Source organism: Gossypium hirsutum, chromosome D12, assembly GCF_007990345.1.
Source record: "Gossypium hirsutum isolate 1008001.06 chromosome D12, Gossypium_hirsutum_v2.1, whole genome shotgun sequence".
NCBI lineage: Eukaryota > Viridiplantae > Streptophyta > Magnoliopsida > Malvales > Malvaceae > Gossypium > Gossypium hirsutum.
Window position 1 is genome coordinate 9,222,505 of NC_053448.1, and position 18,428 is coordinate 9,240,932.

Consider the following 18,428-nt stretch of genomic DNA (forward strand, 5'->3'; position numbering starts at 1 on the left):
ATTCTGCTCACAAGAAAAACACGAAAGTTGTTCATAATATTCAATCCCTATGGACTCAATCCTACTACTCTTTACTATTGTTTAGAGTTATTTTAATTGTAGGAATTATTTTTGGTGGTTTCGACACCTATCATAGATGTCCATTAGAATAAGAAGTTTGATATGTATCATGATAAGAAGTTTGATATACATTATGACTCTAATGTTTATTAGAAGTAGATTTTTATATTATTTATATGAAGATCGCAATGATGATTCAAAGCATATTAAGAATTTAGGGGCGAAGGGAGGGGGAGGCAGGACCCTAACTCCCTTAAAAATTGGTAAAATTATGTTTAAACCTTCTAAATTTTATAAACATAAAGTTAATGTATGATAAAATTATAATTTGACTCCAAAAGTAATAATTTTCAATTTTCCTTTTTTAAAAACTATAAAACTACGAGGAAATATAAAGATGAAATTGTATTTTAACTCTCATAAAAATATATAACATAATCTTGTTATGGTACTCACTATTATCGACCCGCTACTTGATTGGGTCCTGACCTGTGCTCTACACTATTTACACTTTGGGTTAGTATGTAAGGTGTTTGCACCCTTCTGTGAGACCGAATGATGTGGTTTTGCACCATCATATAGGTAAACCTACATCGTATAACATGTGTTAACACTAGAGTAGGGTACGTGCCGATATGCTTGCGAACCTACCTACGATATCAAACCCCTGAACAATAACAATATCATATAAATACATATTTTAACCCATCTGAAGGGGACACGCACTAAAAATACTCAACAATTTGGTCTGGTAAGCATAGACAAACATCGATCTTCAAACTTTCATTGCTAAAAAACCAAAATAACTCACCCCAACGAGAATTTTCCCATTAATTTTCCATTAGGCCAGACATGAGGTTCTGGTACTAGCAATCAACCTAGTGAAGTAGACCTTTTTGCTAGTTGGTTTGCTAACTAACTAGAGAATTTGGGTAACTCAAACCATGTAGGTGCTTCCAGCTCTTTCGATCTCAATGCTTCCTTTGGTTAGGAACTGTCATTTCCCTCTGATCAAGGAGTATCGCCACAAAAATTATTCGGTTTGCAAGAGCAACTGATGTTGATGAAGGAACAGATGCCTTAACAAAGTGCTAGGTTCGAACAGTAGCAAATGTTTCAACAAGAATTGCTATGGTAAAATGAAAAATTGAGGAGGAAGTGGCAGCTTGATAACTCTGATATTTAGGATCGTGTCACGCTTACCTAGGAGGAGGATGTAGAGGCACATGCAAAGGGATGTTTTGTGTAGAGATGCGCAAGCATTTTATCTTGATGTGCAAGATATGGACTAGTTGTTTTGTTCTAACAACATATTGTCTCCTGAAATAACAACTATGAGCCTATTAATTGAGTTTAAAGTTCCAAAAGAAATGCTAGAAGGAAGAAAGGGTCCTCGAGCACATCTCATACTATATAATGATTATATGAATGTGCTAGGGGCTTCTGATGCAACAAATTGCAAAGCTTTCTTGACAACTCTTAAAGGAACTACAAAAGATTGATACTTATTTTACCACAAATTTTCATTCAAAGCTTCTCGCAGTTGGGCCAAATGTCCTTAGGAAGATTTGAATCTCATAGAACAATAATGAGTACTCCGATGGTTTTGATGTCAATGAAAAAAAGGGATGGAGAATCTTTACAAGATTATGCCAAGTGGTTTCATATAGCTACGTTAAATACAAAAAATTTGGAGTACTAGTGGGGCATTGATGCCTTCGTCATAGGAGTTAAAATGAGGACGTGCAATAATCCTTTACTCATAATAGAGCATAAAGTTTGGTAGATTTGTATGAGAGGGCTCATAAGTTCTCTAAAGTAGAGGAAATTAAAAGGGCAACTCGCAATACTTTCTAGAAGGACGAGAGACAATTTAGAGGCTGATAGAAAGTTCATGGTCATCAGGATCCTCATTCTCAAAGTTTATGCGTACAAGGTGTGGGACAATAGAGGAACTACTCATTTAATGAGAGACCTCAGGAAGAGCATACAAGAAGGAACGTTCCTCATGGCAAGTTTGAAACTTATACTCCCTTAAATACTACACGTGCCTACATTCTTAGCGAGGTTAAAAGCTTAGGCATTTTGTCAAGCCCTTCACCTATACAGCGTACTCAATTAAGGACCAACTCAAAGGACAGATGTAATTTTCACAATGACGGAGGATATAAAACTGATGAATGTTTTTCTTTGAAAGATGTTATTGAAGAGGCAGTCACAAAAAGGTGAGTTAAAAGATTTTGTGGCTCAGAATGCTACATCGTCAGATTAGAGCTCGTGGCGTATAGATAATAGAAAATATAAGGTTAGAGGGACAATATATGTGATAATTGATACAGATGAATAGTGGGCGAACTCTAACACGAAAAAAATGCTCATATTAGAAGTTAGAGTTTAATGATGAGGATGAAGATTCAGTATGTGATGAAAAAGGAAACGATCCAATGATTGTGGTAGAAACTATAGCAGGATTTAAAGTGGTAGCACTGTGGAAGTGTTGACTTGGGATGCATACCTGAAGATAGGGCTAAAAGAGCAAGATTTGAGGAGGACGAGCCTTTTGTATGGTTTTGCAAACCATTTAGTTGAGGTAAAGAGATGCATTACTCTCCTTGTTGCCTAGGGGGATGGCGAGCATAACACCACGGAATATGTTCAATTTTTTGTGGTAGACCATCTAATGGCTTATAATGTCATTTTTGGATGTCCCATTATGAGAATGACTAAGATGGTGATTGCAACCAGGATATTGATAAGTTTTATGAAGTCTTACCAACGAACAATTAGACAATGTCATATGTTGTTAGTCAAGCAAACACGTGAATAGATACCATAGGGTTAGAGTTCACAACAGACAAAAGTGGCTAGTCAAGTTTTTAGATTTGGATAGTTTGGATGTTAGAAGTTAGGAGAAATTTCGTAAACCAAAAGAAATAGAGGTCACAGAAACTTTGCAGTTGTTTTATGATAACATAGACAAATTAGTAAGGATTTCATCAACATTGACAGAGAGGAAAAAGATGACTTGGTTCAGTGTTTGAGAGAGAATGCAGACATTTTTGCATGATCAATTGTAGACATGCCTAGTCTAGATCCTGAAATGATTATTTATCGGCTAAATGTGTCTTTTGAGATCAAGCTAGTTAAACAGAAAGAATAAGGTTTGCTTTATAGGTCATGGGGACCATTAGGCAAGAGGTTGAAAAGCTATTTTCATGGGATTCATCAGGGAGGTGGTGTAGCTTAATTGAGTTTTGAATGTTGTGATGGTGAAGAAAGCCAATGGAAAGTGGAGAATGTGCATTGATTTCACCAGTCTTAACAAAGCTTGTCTAAAGGATAATTTTCCTTTACCCTCGATTGATAGGCTGGTGGATGAATCCTTTGGCCATAAATTCATGAGTTGTATGGATGCATTCTCGAGTTATAATAAAATTTCCATGGCTTTAGAAGATCAGGATAAAACAACCTTTGTCATAGAGGAAGGCTTATTTTGCTATCGAGTTATGCCTTTTGGGTTGAAGAACATAATACAACCTACTAGAGATTGCTTAATAAGATTTTTAGAGAACAAATTGGTGTGAGAGTAAGCAAATTCTTAGGCTTTGTGGTTTTAGAAATGGGCATAAAGGAAAACTCAGAGAAGATTTAGGTCATTCTAAATATACCTTCCCCGAAGACTATTAAAGACATTCAACGCTTAACGGGAAGAGTGGTCGTGCTCAACAGGCTCATCTCTAACATGATAGATAAGTGCTTACCCTTCTTTAAAGCCTAAATAAATTCTTTTAGTTAGGCAGAAAAATTTCAAGTTGCTTTTGAGAAGCTCAAGTTATATATTATGTCCCTACCACTTCTGATGTCACCTCAAGTGAGGGAAACTCTTTGCTTTTATCTGGCGACCTCAAAAGAAATGGTAGTAGCAATTTTGATCAGAATAGATTGGGTTCACCAATTTCCAGCATATTATGTTAGCAAGGTGTTACAAAATGACAAAAAAATATATATTCAAAGACAGAATAGCTTATTTTCCGTTTACTAGTGGCAGCTTGCAAGTTGCAACCTTACTTCCAGGCTCATCCCATGATTGTAATGACGAATCAGCCTATCAAGGATATTCTATCTAAAGTGAATACTCGGGTATAATGACCAAATGGGGAATTGAATTGGCAGAATTTTCAATAGAATATTCTCCAAGAATAATGGTCAAGGCTCAGATTTTAGCTGATTTCATGGTGGAATGCTCTTTCGATAAATCATCCGACCTTATAGGTAACTTTTAATTTCAAACACTATTACCCACATAAATGATAAGATAACATGTCACACAAATTATTGGAATTTTACTTGACAAATACATATTTTGTATTACGATATTTTATTACAAGTATACATTTGGTTTTAATTTTTTTTTCTATTGATTACACAAGATACAATAGTTAGCTCATCCAAAGGCAAGCGAGTTCAGTTTCAAAGCCAAAGTATTGGACAGTTTATGTTAATGGCTCGATAGCGAGGACATGGTCAGGAGCGAGTGTTCTTCTTGTTAGTCGAAGCCAAAGGGAATGGTAGTATGATCTATATTTTGGCTTCCAGGCATCTAACAAAGCTGCAAAGTACGAGGTACTAGGGGAGAAGGAATTGATCATACATACTAGTTCTTAACTCGTAGAAAAGTAGATGAATGAGAAGTATGAAGTAAAAGAGCTAAGCTAAAAGAAGTACCATGTCATAGCAACCCAACTACTCGTTCAATTTGATAAGGCATAAGTTAGACAACTATTTAGGATGGAGAACACCAAAGTTGATGTTCTATCATAGTTACCGTCCTCTATTACTATTGAACAGAGAGGAAAAATCCTATTAGAGCATAGAGCTAGCCCAAGCTATAACACTCATCAAGTGCTCAATCAAAACCAAGAATAATCATGGATGGCATCCATTGTACAAGCACTACAAGGGGAAACTCACCACTTAAGCAAAAATAAGCTGGCCAAAATTCAACATAAAGCTAAAAGGTATGATGCTATAATTTACATTTAATATATCATTATATCTACAGGTTATTCAGTTCTCATTCAATTAAAACTATTTAATCTATTACCTTTAGATATATCTTGTTAAAGGGTATGCTTTATAAAAGAGGCTACTCTCAACCTCTTTTGAGATGTCTTGTTCCTTCAGAAGCTAAGTTTGTTAGAACAAAAGGTTTTTAGGCAAGGATATTATTGTACAATTGTACAGAAGGATGCGCACCATATGGTTCGTACTTGTGATTCCTGTAAAAATAAATGTTCAAGTACAGCGACCGCCTGCTGAACCTCTACAGATAATGTTTGGCTATTGGCTATTTGCAACTTGGGGAATTGACATCTTGGGTCCATTTTCCATAGCCATAGCTCAGAAGAAATTCATAGTTGTAAACGTGGATTACTTCACTAATGGATAGCAGTTGAAGCTTTGGCTATAATTGTAGAGAGGCAAATGAAGTCTTTTATTTGAAAATCCATTTTTTGTATATTCAACATTCTACGATTGATTATAAAAGGCAATGGAACCCAATTTCAAGAAAAATTTAAGAACTTCTGCAAGGACCTACAAATTGCTCTCGCTTAAAGTTTTATAAAAGTTCCCCAAACAAATAGTCAAGTAGAGGCAATAAATAAGAATATTCTAGCGGCCCTGAAGAAAAAAAGTTGATCAGGCCAAATTACCTGGTTAGAAGAGCTACCAAAAATTATATGTGCCCTGCGAACTTCACCTCATACAAGAACTGGAGAGATAACATTCTCAATCGAATATGGGGCAGAGCCAGTAATCCTGCTGAAATAGGCCTTTAATCTTACAGAAGAACTCATTTTCATGAAAGCATCAATCAGAGGGCCATTCGACTCAACTTGGATCTCATTGATGAAGTTAGGGAGACAGCTGAAATTAAAAATGCTGCACGAGCCTAAAAAGTTTATCGATACTATAATTTCAAAGTGAAGAACAAGTAGTTTCAAGTGGGTGATCTTGTTTTCAGAAATACTAAAGCAAGTTTTCCAGTGTCACAACAAGAAAAAAATGACCTTAAACTGGGAGGGATCCTACAAATTTGTAGAAAAGATAGACTATAGAGCTTACAGAATAGAAAAAATCGATGGTCCTATTCTACTTTACACATGGAATGCACACCATTCAAAAAATATTATGTATGAATGATCTATCCTTTTTTTTCAATAAAGATACACTATTTCTAAATATCAGTTACTTTAATATCATGAACAACTTTATTTGAGTTAACTGATTTAAGATCGCTACTCCACTTAGTTTGCTTATTTAAGATCACAGTTGATATCATTAAAGTTCGTTGATTTAAGATCGCAACCTAAGTTCATTTGATTTAAGATCATGAACAATCTTATTTGAGTTAGTTTATTTAAGATCGCTAATCCAAACAACTCGTTGATTTAATATTGCAATTGATATCATTAAGGTTTGTTGATTTAAAATCACAACCTAAGTTCATTTCATTTAAGATCATGAACAATCTTATTTAAGTTAACTAATTTAATATCGCTACTCTAGGCAACTCGTTGATTTAAGACCGCAGCTGATATCATTAAGTTTTGTTGATTTAAGATTGCAATCTAAGTTCATTCGATTTAAGATCATGAACAATCTTATTTGAGTTAGCTGATTTAAGATCGCTACTCCAGACAGCTCGTTGATTTAAGATCGTAGCTAATATCATTAATGTTCACTGATTTAAGATCACAACATAAGTTTATTCGATTTAATATCATGAACTAGCTTTTCTATGTTAACTAATTTCCTAATCTTTACTTGTTAACTCATTTGTGGTGACAACTTGATTATGTAGTTTGCTTAAATAAATTTACAATCTAATATCGCACTATTTCAATACACAATAAACATAGGTTTTTCATTTCATATTCATAAGAAACAAGTACAATAAAAATAAGGAAATTATGAATTGACATTGTTATCTTGGGGGTCAGCGAGCTCTTCATTCTCTCTTTCGTCTTCTCTTTCATTTTCATCTATTTCACCTTTAATAGTGGGAGCCACATTAGTCTCAGTAGGATTTTCAGCGAAAGTAAAGTTTGCTAGAATTCTTCCATTCTTCTATAAATTCCTCCCAAGCTGCTCCAAAAGGAAAGTGAACATGAAAATCAAATTGAACCCCAGTAAGGTGACTAAAAGCATCAAAGTTTACCCTACGAGCATTGAAAGGACCGCCAACTAATCAAAGTTTACCCTGCAAGCATTGAAAGGACCGCCAACTACTTGAGTATGCAACAAGAAGTTAAACTTTAAATCTGGAAAGTAGTCTTAAAAACTTTTCATGGTATCGCTTTTATACTTTTCTAGAGCCTCTTCATGACTCTTCACCAGTTTAGTTGTAGAAAGCTTTTGTTGCTCGTCCATTCTTTTCATGGTCGCTTTCAAAACATTCTTATCAGGCCGCTCACCTATGATCTCTCCATGTAATTTTTCAATATCTTTATTAATAAGGGTAAGACCCTCTTGTAGCCTCTTATTCTGCTCCACTAATTTCTTATTTTCTTCATCCAAGCTATTACGTAATTCGTGACCCCTTTCTAGTCCTCCGTGGTAGACTGATAAGCATTTTCAATTTCTTTCTTTTTCATTTATGCTTCACCAATACCCTTAGCGATCCCCACACTAACCATGCTAGCTTCAGCTAAGGTTACTTTGAGTAAAAGTATAAGCTCCTGTAATAAAGGTTTCTTTATACAATTGGATGATCCAGACAGACAGATATGCTCTTTCACTTCTTTGGGAATAAAAAATTTCCACTGTTTGCTTATCTTATTAAGATTGTAAGGAAAATTTTGCATGCTGAGATGTTCGCACCACGAAAATAATGTTTCTATCTCACCACTAGAAGTAGTGAACTTCATAAAACCACCAAGAGGGCCATAATCAACAATCACCCAAATCTATCTTCTGTTGGTGGTTTAATGGTGGTTGAAGATCAACAGAAAAGTTTAGGGGAGAAAGAATTGTAGCAAGGACTATAACAATAAAGGCCACATCGCCAGATGTTTCAACACGATCTTTTCCTTTCTTTCAACGAAGCTCCCTCGCTGCATTACCCTTATATTCACTACTCAGAATAATGTTAGTAGTTCTCAAAGTAGTCTTCTGTCATTTTCTACCACTCACACACCCTTCCCTAGAAGCAGTACCAGAAGACCACCTTGCACATTCTACATAAAGGATCACACATCTATGTACTTGTCAATCTCTCTGGATAAATTGGTGGATTCTTTTGAACTCTCTTCAACATCACGAACTGTGCCTGTATCATCAACAAGTGTATTTTCAACACTAGCAGTTAGCATAAAGGGGTACCCATCACTTTTTGGATCCTCTGAAAGTTTTAAGGACCACGGACGAGGCTTTAGTTTACGAAAACTATAAAAATAATTCTTAGGTTCCTTTTTCTTCCCTAAGAGTATAAGTCTCAAATCATTAGTGGCTCCATATGGCCACGCAAACTGCATAGGCAGTAGCCTCATGATGTTCGCACCATTACCATCATCAATAGGCTGCCATCCATTAGGGCTCAGATTTAAGAGGCAGTGTTGAAATACATTCTTAACAGTTAACACCTCCTTCAAATCTAGTACGCGACCATTGCAAAGTCTATAATACTAACCCTACCCAATTTTAGACATAATCTCTCATTTTTTCAAGCACATACTCTTGCTAGGTATCGATCATTTAGTTAGAAAATCAAAACCACCTTTAAGCTTATAATCAAATCGTATGTACTTGCTGCAGTTTAGGCAAAGGTTTGAAGACCAATTTAAGATGATTGATTCTACATCTTCGCAAAAAGAGAAATAAAATAAACCCACAGAAGGACTATTTCCTCATGATTTTTATAAACAATATAAAAATGATATAAAGATAGAACATGAAGAATGAACCGAGGTATAGAGTTTAAGAAAATGCCTAATTTTTATTAAGAATGAAATGAATCCACAAGTTTGATTGGTTCCACAAATCAGCCCTCTTGAGATAGAACAAAGAACAACTGAAAATAAATCTAAAACCTAAGAAGAAAGAAAAACTAAACTGAATTGAAGAGTAGAAAACTAGACTAAGAAATTGGTCCCCTTAACATGTGACAAATGAGTCTATTTATAGATTTCAGGTGGTCGTCGTCCTAAACCCTAGGTTAGTTGACATTCTTGCTCTTTAAGTTTGATTGTGTAGACCAAAACGCCCATTGACTCTTGTTTAATTCTCGTCTAGAGTTGATGTTGCGACACACATGGACCTGTGTCATGACATCTTGGGATATCTTCAAAGGTATGTCACAAAACCCTTGGGCTGTGTCACGACATCGAAGGTAGTCTCATGATTTCTCCATTCTACTCCCTATGTTGTGACATTCATTATTTCATGTTGCGACATAGTGACCAATGTCAATTTAGTACACCTTTTAGTGGTCTTCTGCACACTTATAAAGTTCATTAGCTCACTCTTAGGATTCATTTGGCCCCTAAGGTCAATAAAAGACTCAATTTGCACATTTTATTGAATTTACCGAAACTTACTAAAACATACTTAAATCCTAATGATAATGCTTAATTTCAAGCTCCTAAAGTGCGAAAACTAGTGTAATCTACTACACCGAATTATGATAGATCTAGCATCGCTCAATTGGTTTAATCCTTCAGTGATTAAGAAGTCATAAGAGAAGTTGGATATTTAAATCCCCCAAGCATCCAAAACGTGACTCATTTCCTCCTCATTGGTGGTGCAAACATAAGTCTTTGCCTCCTCCAAAGTACTCACTTCACGGCATCGTGAAAAGATGTCCTGAATAACATGGTTGCTTCCTCTTGTCCTAACCATTGTGTTCTAATAAACCTAGAAAAAATTCATAAGAACAATGGAAATTTTAAGGAAATTACCTTTGAAGTTGCTCTTCTCAACAATGGCTTCTTCTCTAAAATCTCGGATTTAAACAATTTATTTTTTAGTGCTTAGGCAACCTCTTTTTAAAAGGGTTTTTGCATTTTATCGATTCATGTATCCAAGAATAAGGGCACAATCAGTTGTATACAACTGTAACACTCCTTAACACGTGGTGAAGTGTACGTTACAAGTTAAAACACAAGGCGTATCTAATAAACTTCTCCTTATGTGAACTACCATCTCATAAAATTAAGTTCTAAAGAGTCTCTTTATAACTCTCCTTCGAACCAGGTGGGGACAAATTGTTATGATATTCACTATTATCAACTCGCTACCCGATTGGGTCTTGACCTGTACTCTACACGGTTTGCACTTTGGGTTCCATGTAAGGTGCTCGCACTCTTCTATGAGACCGCATTATGTGGGTTCGCACCATCATATAGGCGAACCTACATCGTATAAACCCTAGAGTAAGGTATATGTCGATGTGCATGGGAATCTACCTACGATATCACATCCATGAACACAGTTTAACTCATTTGAATGGAAAACACCCTAAAAAAATACTCAACAAATCTCAGCTATCAACAAATTTTTTTTACTTTACCCGTAAGAATTCTTTATATAATCTAGTTTATTTGATTTTGATATTTGATTTATTCAATTATCAAATCAATTAGTTTAGGTGTCTCGTTGACTTTTTAAGAAACTAGAACTCAGTTTATACCTTGTGAGTCTTGATAGTTATAAAATACAATATTACAAATTTTCCCCCTAGCAACTCATGGAAAATACAATACAATACACCAATAAATTATAGGACTAATTTACGTACATATGTAATATAATATTCCTAGGCTACCTAGACTTTTACCGGAGAATAATTATGCCAATAGAAGCTTCCCTTTGAAAATTTGTCAAACTCAATGACCATCAATTTGATTATATATGATGCTTAAAATCAATTCATCTTCAAATTCTCCGGCATCTCTCTCTTTCCGAAAATGATGCCTCCCCCTTGGTTCATCTCGATCTTAACCATGATCCTGAGTCTTGCCCCGAAATCTATGTCAGCCAATGATGAGAATGCTTCAAGCTGTAGTGCACGAATCCATTGTGGAGACATTCAGGACATTGGTTATCCTTTCTGGGGATTGGATCGACCAGAAAGTTGTGGCTACCCTGGTTTTAGGCTGAACTGCAATGACGGTAACCCAGAGATCACAATCATGTCAGCCACATATCGAGTCCTCCATATAAATACATCTTCACAACTCCTCCAAGTAGGTAGGATGGATTACACCGAAAGTATATGTCCCACGTATCTCCTCAACTCCAGTTTTAATTCAACCCCCTTTGCATACAACAGGGAGAGTACCCTGGATATATGGCTGTTTTACGGTTGTCAGCCTCTGACAGATGTACAAAATAACTCTACATCGACTCAGGGGATTTCTAGTCAATTTGAGTGCACAATAAACGAAACAAATATCATAGGTTATTATTTGACGAGAAATGTCAGTGAAACGTCCTTTGACACCGTCATACGCAATACCTTGGGATCTTGCAATTACAGTGTGAGTATCCCAGTAATGAGTTCAGAGGTTCCATCATTGGAGGAGATTGGAAATTCAGATATTTTAGAAGAAGCGCTTAGCCTTGGTTTTGAGCTGCGTTGGTCTGCAAACGATTCCATGTGTAAGTCATGCGAAGACTCTGGTGGGCAGTGTGGGCACGATCTCATCACAACCGAATTTACATGTTACTGTTCAGATGGATCTTATCCCCGCGATTGTCGTCTAACGCCGCAAGGTACGTACACCTCCCTTGTTAACTCTTAAAATCATTCATTGGATTTTAGTCTGCATCAATTTAATCAAATTCAATTGATTTAAACCGGCTGAGTTAATCGGTTTTCTAAGTTTTTAAAAAATATTTTTGCTTCTGGTTTATTTTAATTTTATGTTGCTCCATAAGTAGATTTTGCCGTATAGGATACCGAAACTCGCCCATCTTTTGCAGTGACTTCTCCCAAACGCAAAATAAAATAAAATCAAGGTTTTACTATCATTGACAAACTCCCATTAATTTTTCTAAGTATTTGACAAAGCTGTTGAATTACTTTCAGTCCCACAAGTTCCATCCATCAACCATCAACATTCCAGTTCTATCCTCATCCAAATCCCAATGTCAAAATCCTCCGGCTGGCATTACTTTGGAAGTTTTCATACAGAAACAATTTTCCTTTCACCCACATTAAAAAATAAAGTAAAATTTTAAAAAATCTATAAAACATTCAGAGCTTGCTGTTAATTAAAGGGTTAAAGATGAAAATTATATATGATTTTTTTTTTAATATACAATTTGATGTATGAGTTTTAATATAATGCAATTATACAAATGAAATTTTAAATGCAGTCTAAATATAAACATTAAAATTTAATTTTAATTTAATTGTATACATTTAAAGAAATAAATAATCAATTTTATTGATATATTGAATAAATATAATTATTGATGCATACAATTTATTAATGCAAAATAATATTATATTAAAAATTTATAAAAAAATAAATCAAATCCATATTTAATATATAAAATTATACAAAATAAAAATTTCTTTTATACCATGCACCAGTTTCCTTTTCTAGATTACTCGTCATTATTGTATCATTCTATCATATGAAAATCTCTATTGGTTTCACCTTTACTTCAAACCTTATCATGTCTCACTACGCTCTTTCACATTCATCATTTAATAAATATATACAAGTATTAGTTAAGAATGATTAATTATCATTTTAAAAATAAATTTAATATTTTCCTTTCATTAATTATATAATTTTCTTTTATAAATTTCTCAATCAGCATATCATATTTGACTTTTGTTCATTTTAAAATGATTCTCAAATCATTTAAAAAAAGCATGCTAAAGTGGATTCAAATTATTTAATTGCTCACTAGCAAAAATATAGATTAAATTAAAATTAATTAATTATAAATAAATATCTACCATGTTCTATCTTTTTTCATTTATTTCCAATTTCCCGTTTATTTATTTTTATATTTTGGATGAAACCATTTCTAAATTTATAGTTTCACTACGCTTTGGTGCAGTAGAATAGGAAGACGAAGTTGACTCTTCTACATTCAAAACGAATAACATAATTGCTTAAATAGTACTGTATTAGCACATGATCGCGTGGGTGGGAAAATATATTTATAAACAATTTAGGTATAAAAAAAGGTTTATTATTCAACTCATAAAATTGACGTTTTAAGAATTTTAATGTTTTTTATGTTTAAGTTCAGTCATTTGTAAATTTATTTTAGGTTTAATTTTTTTTATAAATTTTATATAAAAACATAAAAAAGCAAAAATACCCTCGTAATAATTTGAATATTTTTTAAATGATTATTATTTCATTTGATACTTAAGTTTAATTATAATGTTCAATTTGATACCTAAACCGATATTATGTGATCCAATAAATGTATGACATAAATGCACATAAATATTAAATTGGGATAAAAAAACTTAAATGCTAAATTAAATATTATAATCAAACTCAAAATTCAAATTAAATGGATACTAAATAATATACCAATTCGTTTTCAAGTAAAAGAGTTTTATGATAATTTTCTACCTAAATAGGTATTTGATCACACCAACTCATACTTTTTAAATTAATAAAATATAAAAACCTAAATTTCATAGCTGATGTGGACATGTAATTTTTAATCAATTTTGTGTTGGGTACCGTTGTTTGACCGCTAGAGTCGCATGTTCATCGTTTCTCATTTGTTTACTCTCATGTTTTCCGTGTTTTACGTTTCCAAGATGTTCAATTTTGATTTTCATATCACCATCTTTAAAGTTATTCATCTATTTTTAATAAAAATACAAGTTGGTTTCACATACCATATTACACTCTTCTATTTTTTTTTTAATCTTATGTTACGTTTCTTCCACTGAACTTTTGAAAAATGATTTCTGGAAAAACTAATAATTTTCAGAGTTTAGATGAATTCGTGTAAAATATTTTTTATTATTTGATAAATTTCTTAAAAATATTTCATAAAAATTTTCAATGAAACAAATATACATTTAAGATTATAATAAGTAGTGAATTGATTACAAAGTGATGTTAAGATGAAATTATAATAAATAATGAATCGTCATGATATTAAAGCTTAAATTGTAAACTTTGTGAAATTTATAATTGAAACAAGAGAAGTGATATGCATGAAAATTTGTCATGTGAAATGAGATATTATAATGAATTATTTGATTAAAGTACTTATATGGTGAAAAATAAATTACATAGTAATAGGGGCTAAATTAAAAAAATGTACAAAAGCTTATGTGTCAAACAATTTAATATATGAATAAGGAAATTATGGTAAAAGTTTAATTAATGTGCTATGAGATGATGAAATATGCATAAAGTATTATAAAAGTGAAATTGTAGGAAAATATGGAATTTTTATGATAACAAGGACTAAATTGTTAAACTTGAGAAAATATGTGGATCAAATAATAGAAGTGAAATACATGGAAATTTGATATGTGAAACAAGATATTGAGATAAATTATATGATTAAAATGTAACACGAAAGAAAATTATTTAATATGATTAATTAGTGAATACTAAACTTTTATGACAAAAAGGGACTGAATTGAAAAGTTAGGAAATTTTATAAGAAAATATTTGATAAGTGAAGAATGTAGTAAAGAATGTAACATTTCAATGCTTTAACCCCATATTTGGATCGAGTATGGGGGTGTTACAGTGAACAGAGCTTTATCATTTTAGAAAATGTCTTACGAAAAAGAATTTGATAAGACATTTTACAGAAATAATGGAGTAATTTTGAGTTGACTGAAAAACTTTTTATATTGACCATCCTATCTTACATGAAACAAACATAAAAAAAAATTAAAAATATTATCCATAAAAACTTTTACGTTTAAACAAATGAATCCTTCACCGTTGTTTGAAAACAAACATGACAATACAAAGGATGTTTCTTTTTTTCCTATATAAATACTATTACCATTGGGGATTAATCGATTTCCTTCTCGGTTATAATGGTTAATTTATTTTTACAAATAATAAAAATATATTAGATTGTGATACTTTGATGAAAATTTTATATAATATATTTAAATTTTTAATATAATATTAAAATATGATTTTTGTTGAAATAATAAACTTAAGGATTTAATTTTTTTAATCACATTATATGTTGTAACTTTTATATAAGATTATAAGATTATTATAAAAATAATGGACTTTTAATAACTTTATAATTAAATTAAAAATAATTGACATTAATTCAATTAAAATTTTAAATATAATATATATAGATATATAGATATAAATTAAGTAAATTGATTAAAAATTCACAATTGAATGATGGACTTAACCAAATTCTAATATATATAAGAATAAATTGATAATATTTTTTAATTAAAATCTAACAAACTTCCATCTGTTATTGTTTTCAAAATTTTTTGCTTCTAAAGCTGATAGGAATTGAGCTCCATCACCATCACTGTAACTGAAGTCCAAAAGTTAAGCACTTTTGCAATGCACCTTACTTAGGATAGGGCAAACAGTGGGAAGAAATATTGGATTAATTTTCCATGGTATTACTAATATAGGATGTTTGTACTGTGTAGCAGGTGAAAAGAAGGATGTGGGCCTCAGAGTAGGTATTATTTGGTTACCATTATCACCAAGTGTTGTTTCCGCAAATGTTTTTAGTGAAAAGTTGAACTTTCTCTTTGCTTTATCTTCTTCTTTAGGCCTTGGGATAGCTGGTGCAGTTATAGCTGGTATACTTATTGGAATCGGGATTTTATGCTTCAAACGAAGACAACCAGCAGCCGGTGTTAAGAACAAGTACCTTCCAACACCTCCCTCAAGTGCAGGACCCTCCACTACTTCTACTACTCATCTGTCTCAAACCATCCCTTCATATCCCACCTCAAATTATGACATCGAAAAAGAGAGCACTTACTTTGGAACTCACGTCTTTAGTTATCAAGAACTTGAGGAAGCCACTGATAATTTCAATCCTGCTAAACAACTTGGAGAAGGAGGCTTTGGCACTGTTTATTATGGTAAGACATTAACTTCTCAAACATTACTCGCCCTTCACCATTAATTTCCTTGTATTTGCTTCATCATTAGGTATGCTTAATGATAGGCGTGAAGTTGCGGTTAAACGCCTATACAAGACCAATTTCAAGCGTGTTGATCAGTACATGAATGAAATCGAGATCTTCCCTCGAATACGCCACCCGAACCTTGTCACACTCTACGGATGTACGTCGAAACGTAGCACAGAACTTCTCCTTGTTTACGAGTACATTCCTAATGGAACTGTGGCTGATCATTTATATGGGAAGCTATCAAACAGCGGTTTCCTTACTTGGCCTATTAGGCTGAGCATTGCAGTAGAGACAGCGAATGCACTAGCTCACCTCCATGCATCGGATATCATACATCGCGATGTTAAGACGGCTAACATTCTCCTAGACAATAGTTTCAAAGTAAAAGTAGCTGATTTCGGTCTTTCACGATTGTTTCCTAATGGTGTTACTCATGTCTCAACTGCTCCACAAGGCACACCCGGTTACGTTGACCCTGAGTATTTCCAGTGCTACCAGCTCAGTGAGAAGAGTGATGTTTATAGTTACGGAGTGGTCTTGTTTGAGCTTATATCCGCAAAACCGGCAGTGGACACCAGTAGGCACCGAGATGATATTAATTTGGCTAACATGGGTATGAACAGAATCAGGAACCATGCATTGCATGAATTGGTTGATCCATCTCTTCGATTCGAGAACGATTACGCGACGAAAAAAATGGTAACGGCAATTGCGGAACTGGCTTCACGGTGTTTACAACAAGAGAGGAATATGAGACCTTCCATGGAACAAGTGTTGCAGACATTGATAGGAATTCAGGGTGAGCAGATAGGATTGCAGAAAGCGGAGAAAGAGAATGTAAGATGTAGGCGTCAGGAAATTAGCTGAACACCAAACATAACCTTTTTTTCCCCCATGGATCGACTGTTTGATTCTTCAACCATCAATAAATTGTGTTAAGTACAAGCATTTTTTTAGTATAGCTTTTCCAATATCAGATTCAAAATTTGCTCCATTATCGTGCAAATTTTCCTAGAAAATTCAACTTTTATTTTTTTTCCCAGGAAAATATAACAGAAAAGTACAATAAGAAGTCAAAAATGAGATTGGTTTGATAGATACAAAAGATATTTAAAAGGGTTAATATTAAAAAACTCGTACTGAAATGCATTTTTGGAAAACGCTTGTTTTCTACTAGCGATGGAACTTCAACACTTTCAACTCACCTACTTAAAATAATGGAAAAAAAAAATTGTTTACTAATAAGCATAGGAATGTTTTTGAATCTAAAGAGAAGTAAATGATTAAAGGAATGACAAATCTGACTTAATTTCCCACCATTACTAATTCATGTATCAATCAATTATTGCTCACAAACTTTGTTGATATTAGTAGTAACAATGGAAACCAGTAGAATCATTAACTCAGGAGAAGTGGGTGGGAGAAACTATGCCAATTTGGCATTTTTCTTTCTTTGCCTAAGTGCTTTTGTACATCAATTAACCCAGATAATAATAATAATAATAATAATAATAATAATAATAATAATAATAATAATAATAATAATAATAATTGTCAAAACCATTTTTATATTGATTGAAAACGGAATTCAACTTTTTTAAAAAAAATGAAAATGAGAGTCGTCACCGATCTTTTATTGAAGTACGATCGGATCACCTTGAAAATAATTTTAGGTTTGCGAATTTTGAGAAAACAGGTTCGGGAGTCGGTTACGCACGAGGAAGGGTTAGCACCCTCGTGACGCCCAAAATTGGTACCAAATTGATTGGTTAATGTCTTAGAGTGGAAATTTTGAAAAGATTTTAAAAATACAATCCTTTTAAATTTTGAATTTGAATAAATCAACTTGAGCAGTAAGATGTACTCATTTTGCAGAAATAAATTGCTACACTCAGTGAGTTACGGTGTAACAATTCAATCTTCGAAATTAGATTTGTTCCCTTCTTAAGAGAATCATGTGTTTAATGAAGGTTACTTGATTGTTTAAGTCAATCGAGAAACTAGAATCCAGTAAGTTAGGGTTCAATTTCTCGAAATTCCTAAACCTCAAATATTGCCTTTATTTTAAAATCGGGACAACAAAATGTCGTATCCAGTGAGTTAGGATCCAACATTTTGTAATCTTAAGAATTTCATTTTTACAATCGTATGGTTTTAACAAAATGAACACTTGATGATCTAAATTCATTGAGAAAAATTGAAGCCCAGTAAGTTAGGGCACAAT

General features: G+C 33.2%; 1 protein-coding gene across 3 annotated transcripts; it reads left to right on the top strand.

The window, feature by feature from the left end:
• The first annotated feature begins 10,966 nt into the window (after positions 1-10,966).
• Positions 10,967-17,160, top strand: LOC121224660 (LEAF RUST 10 DISEASE-RESISTANCE LOCUS RECEPTOR-LIKE PROTEIN KINASE-like 1.2). Of its 3 annotated transcripts, none has more exons than XM_041108407.1 (4): positions 10,967-11,835; positions 15,710-15,742; positions 15,836-16,153; positions 16,224-17,160. In XM_041108407.1, exons 1-4 carry the CDS (start codon positions 11,028-11,030, stop codon positions 17,069-17,071), a joined length of 2,007 nt encoding a protein of 668 aa, XP_040964341.1. In that variant the 5' UTR covers positions 10,967-11,027; the 3' UTR covers positions 17,072-17,160. The 3 variants fall into 3 exon arrangements, with proteins under 3 accessions (XP_040964341.1, XP_040964342.1, XP_040964340.1); XM_041108408.1 differs by having other exon boundaries at positions 10,997-11,835; positions 15,713-15,742; XM_041108406.1 differs by having other exon boundaries at positions 10,997-11,835; positions 15,713-16,153.
• The last annotated feature ends 1,268 nt before the right edge of the window (positions 17,161-18,428 follow it).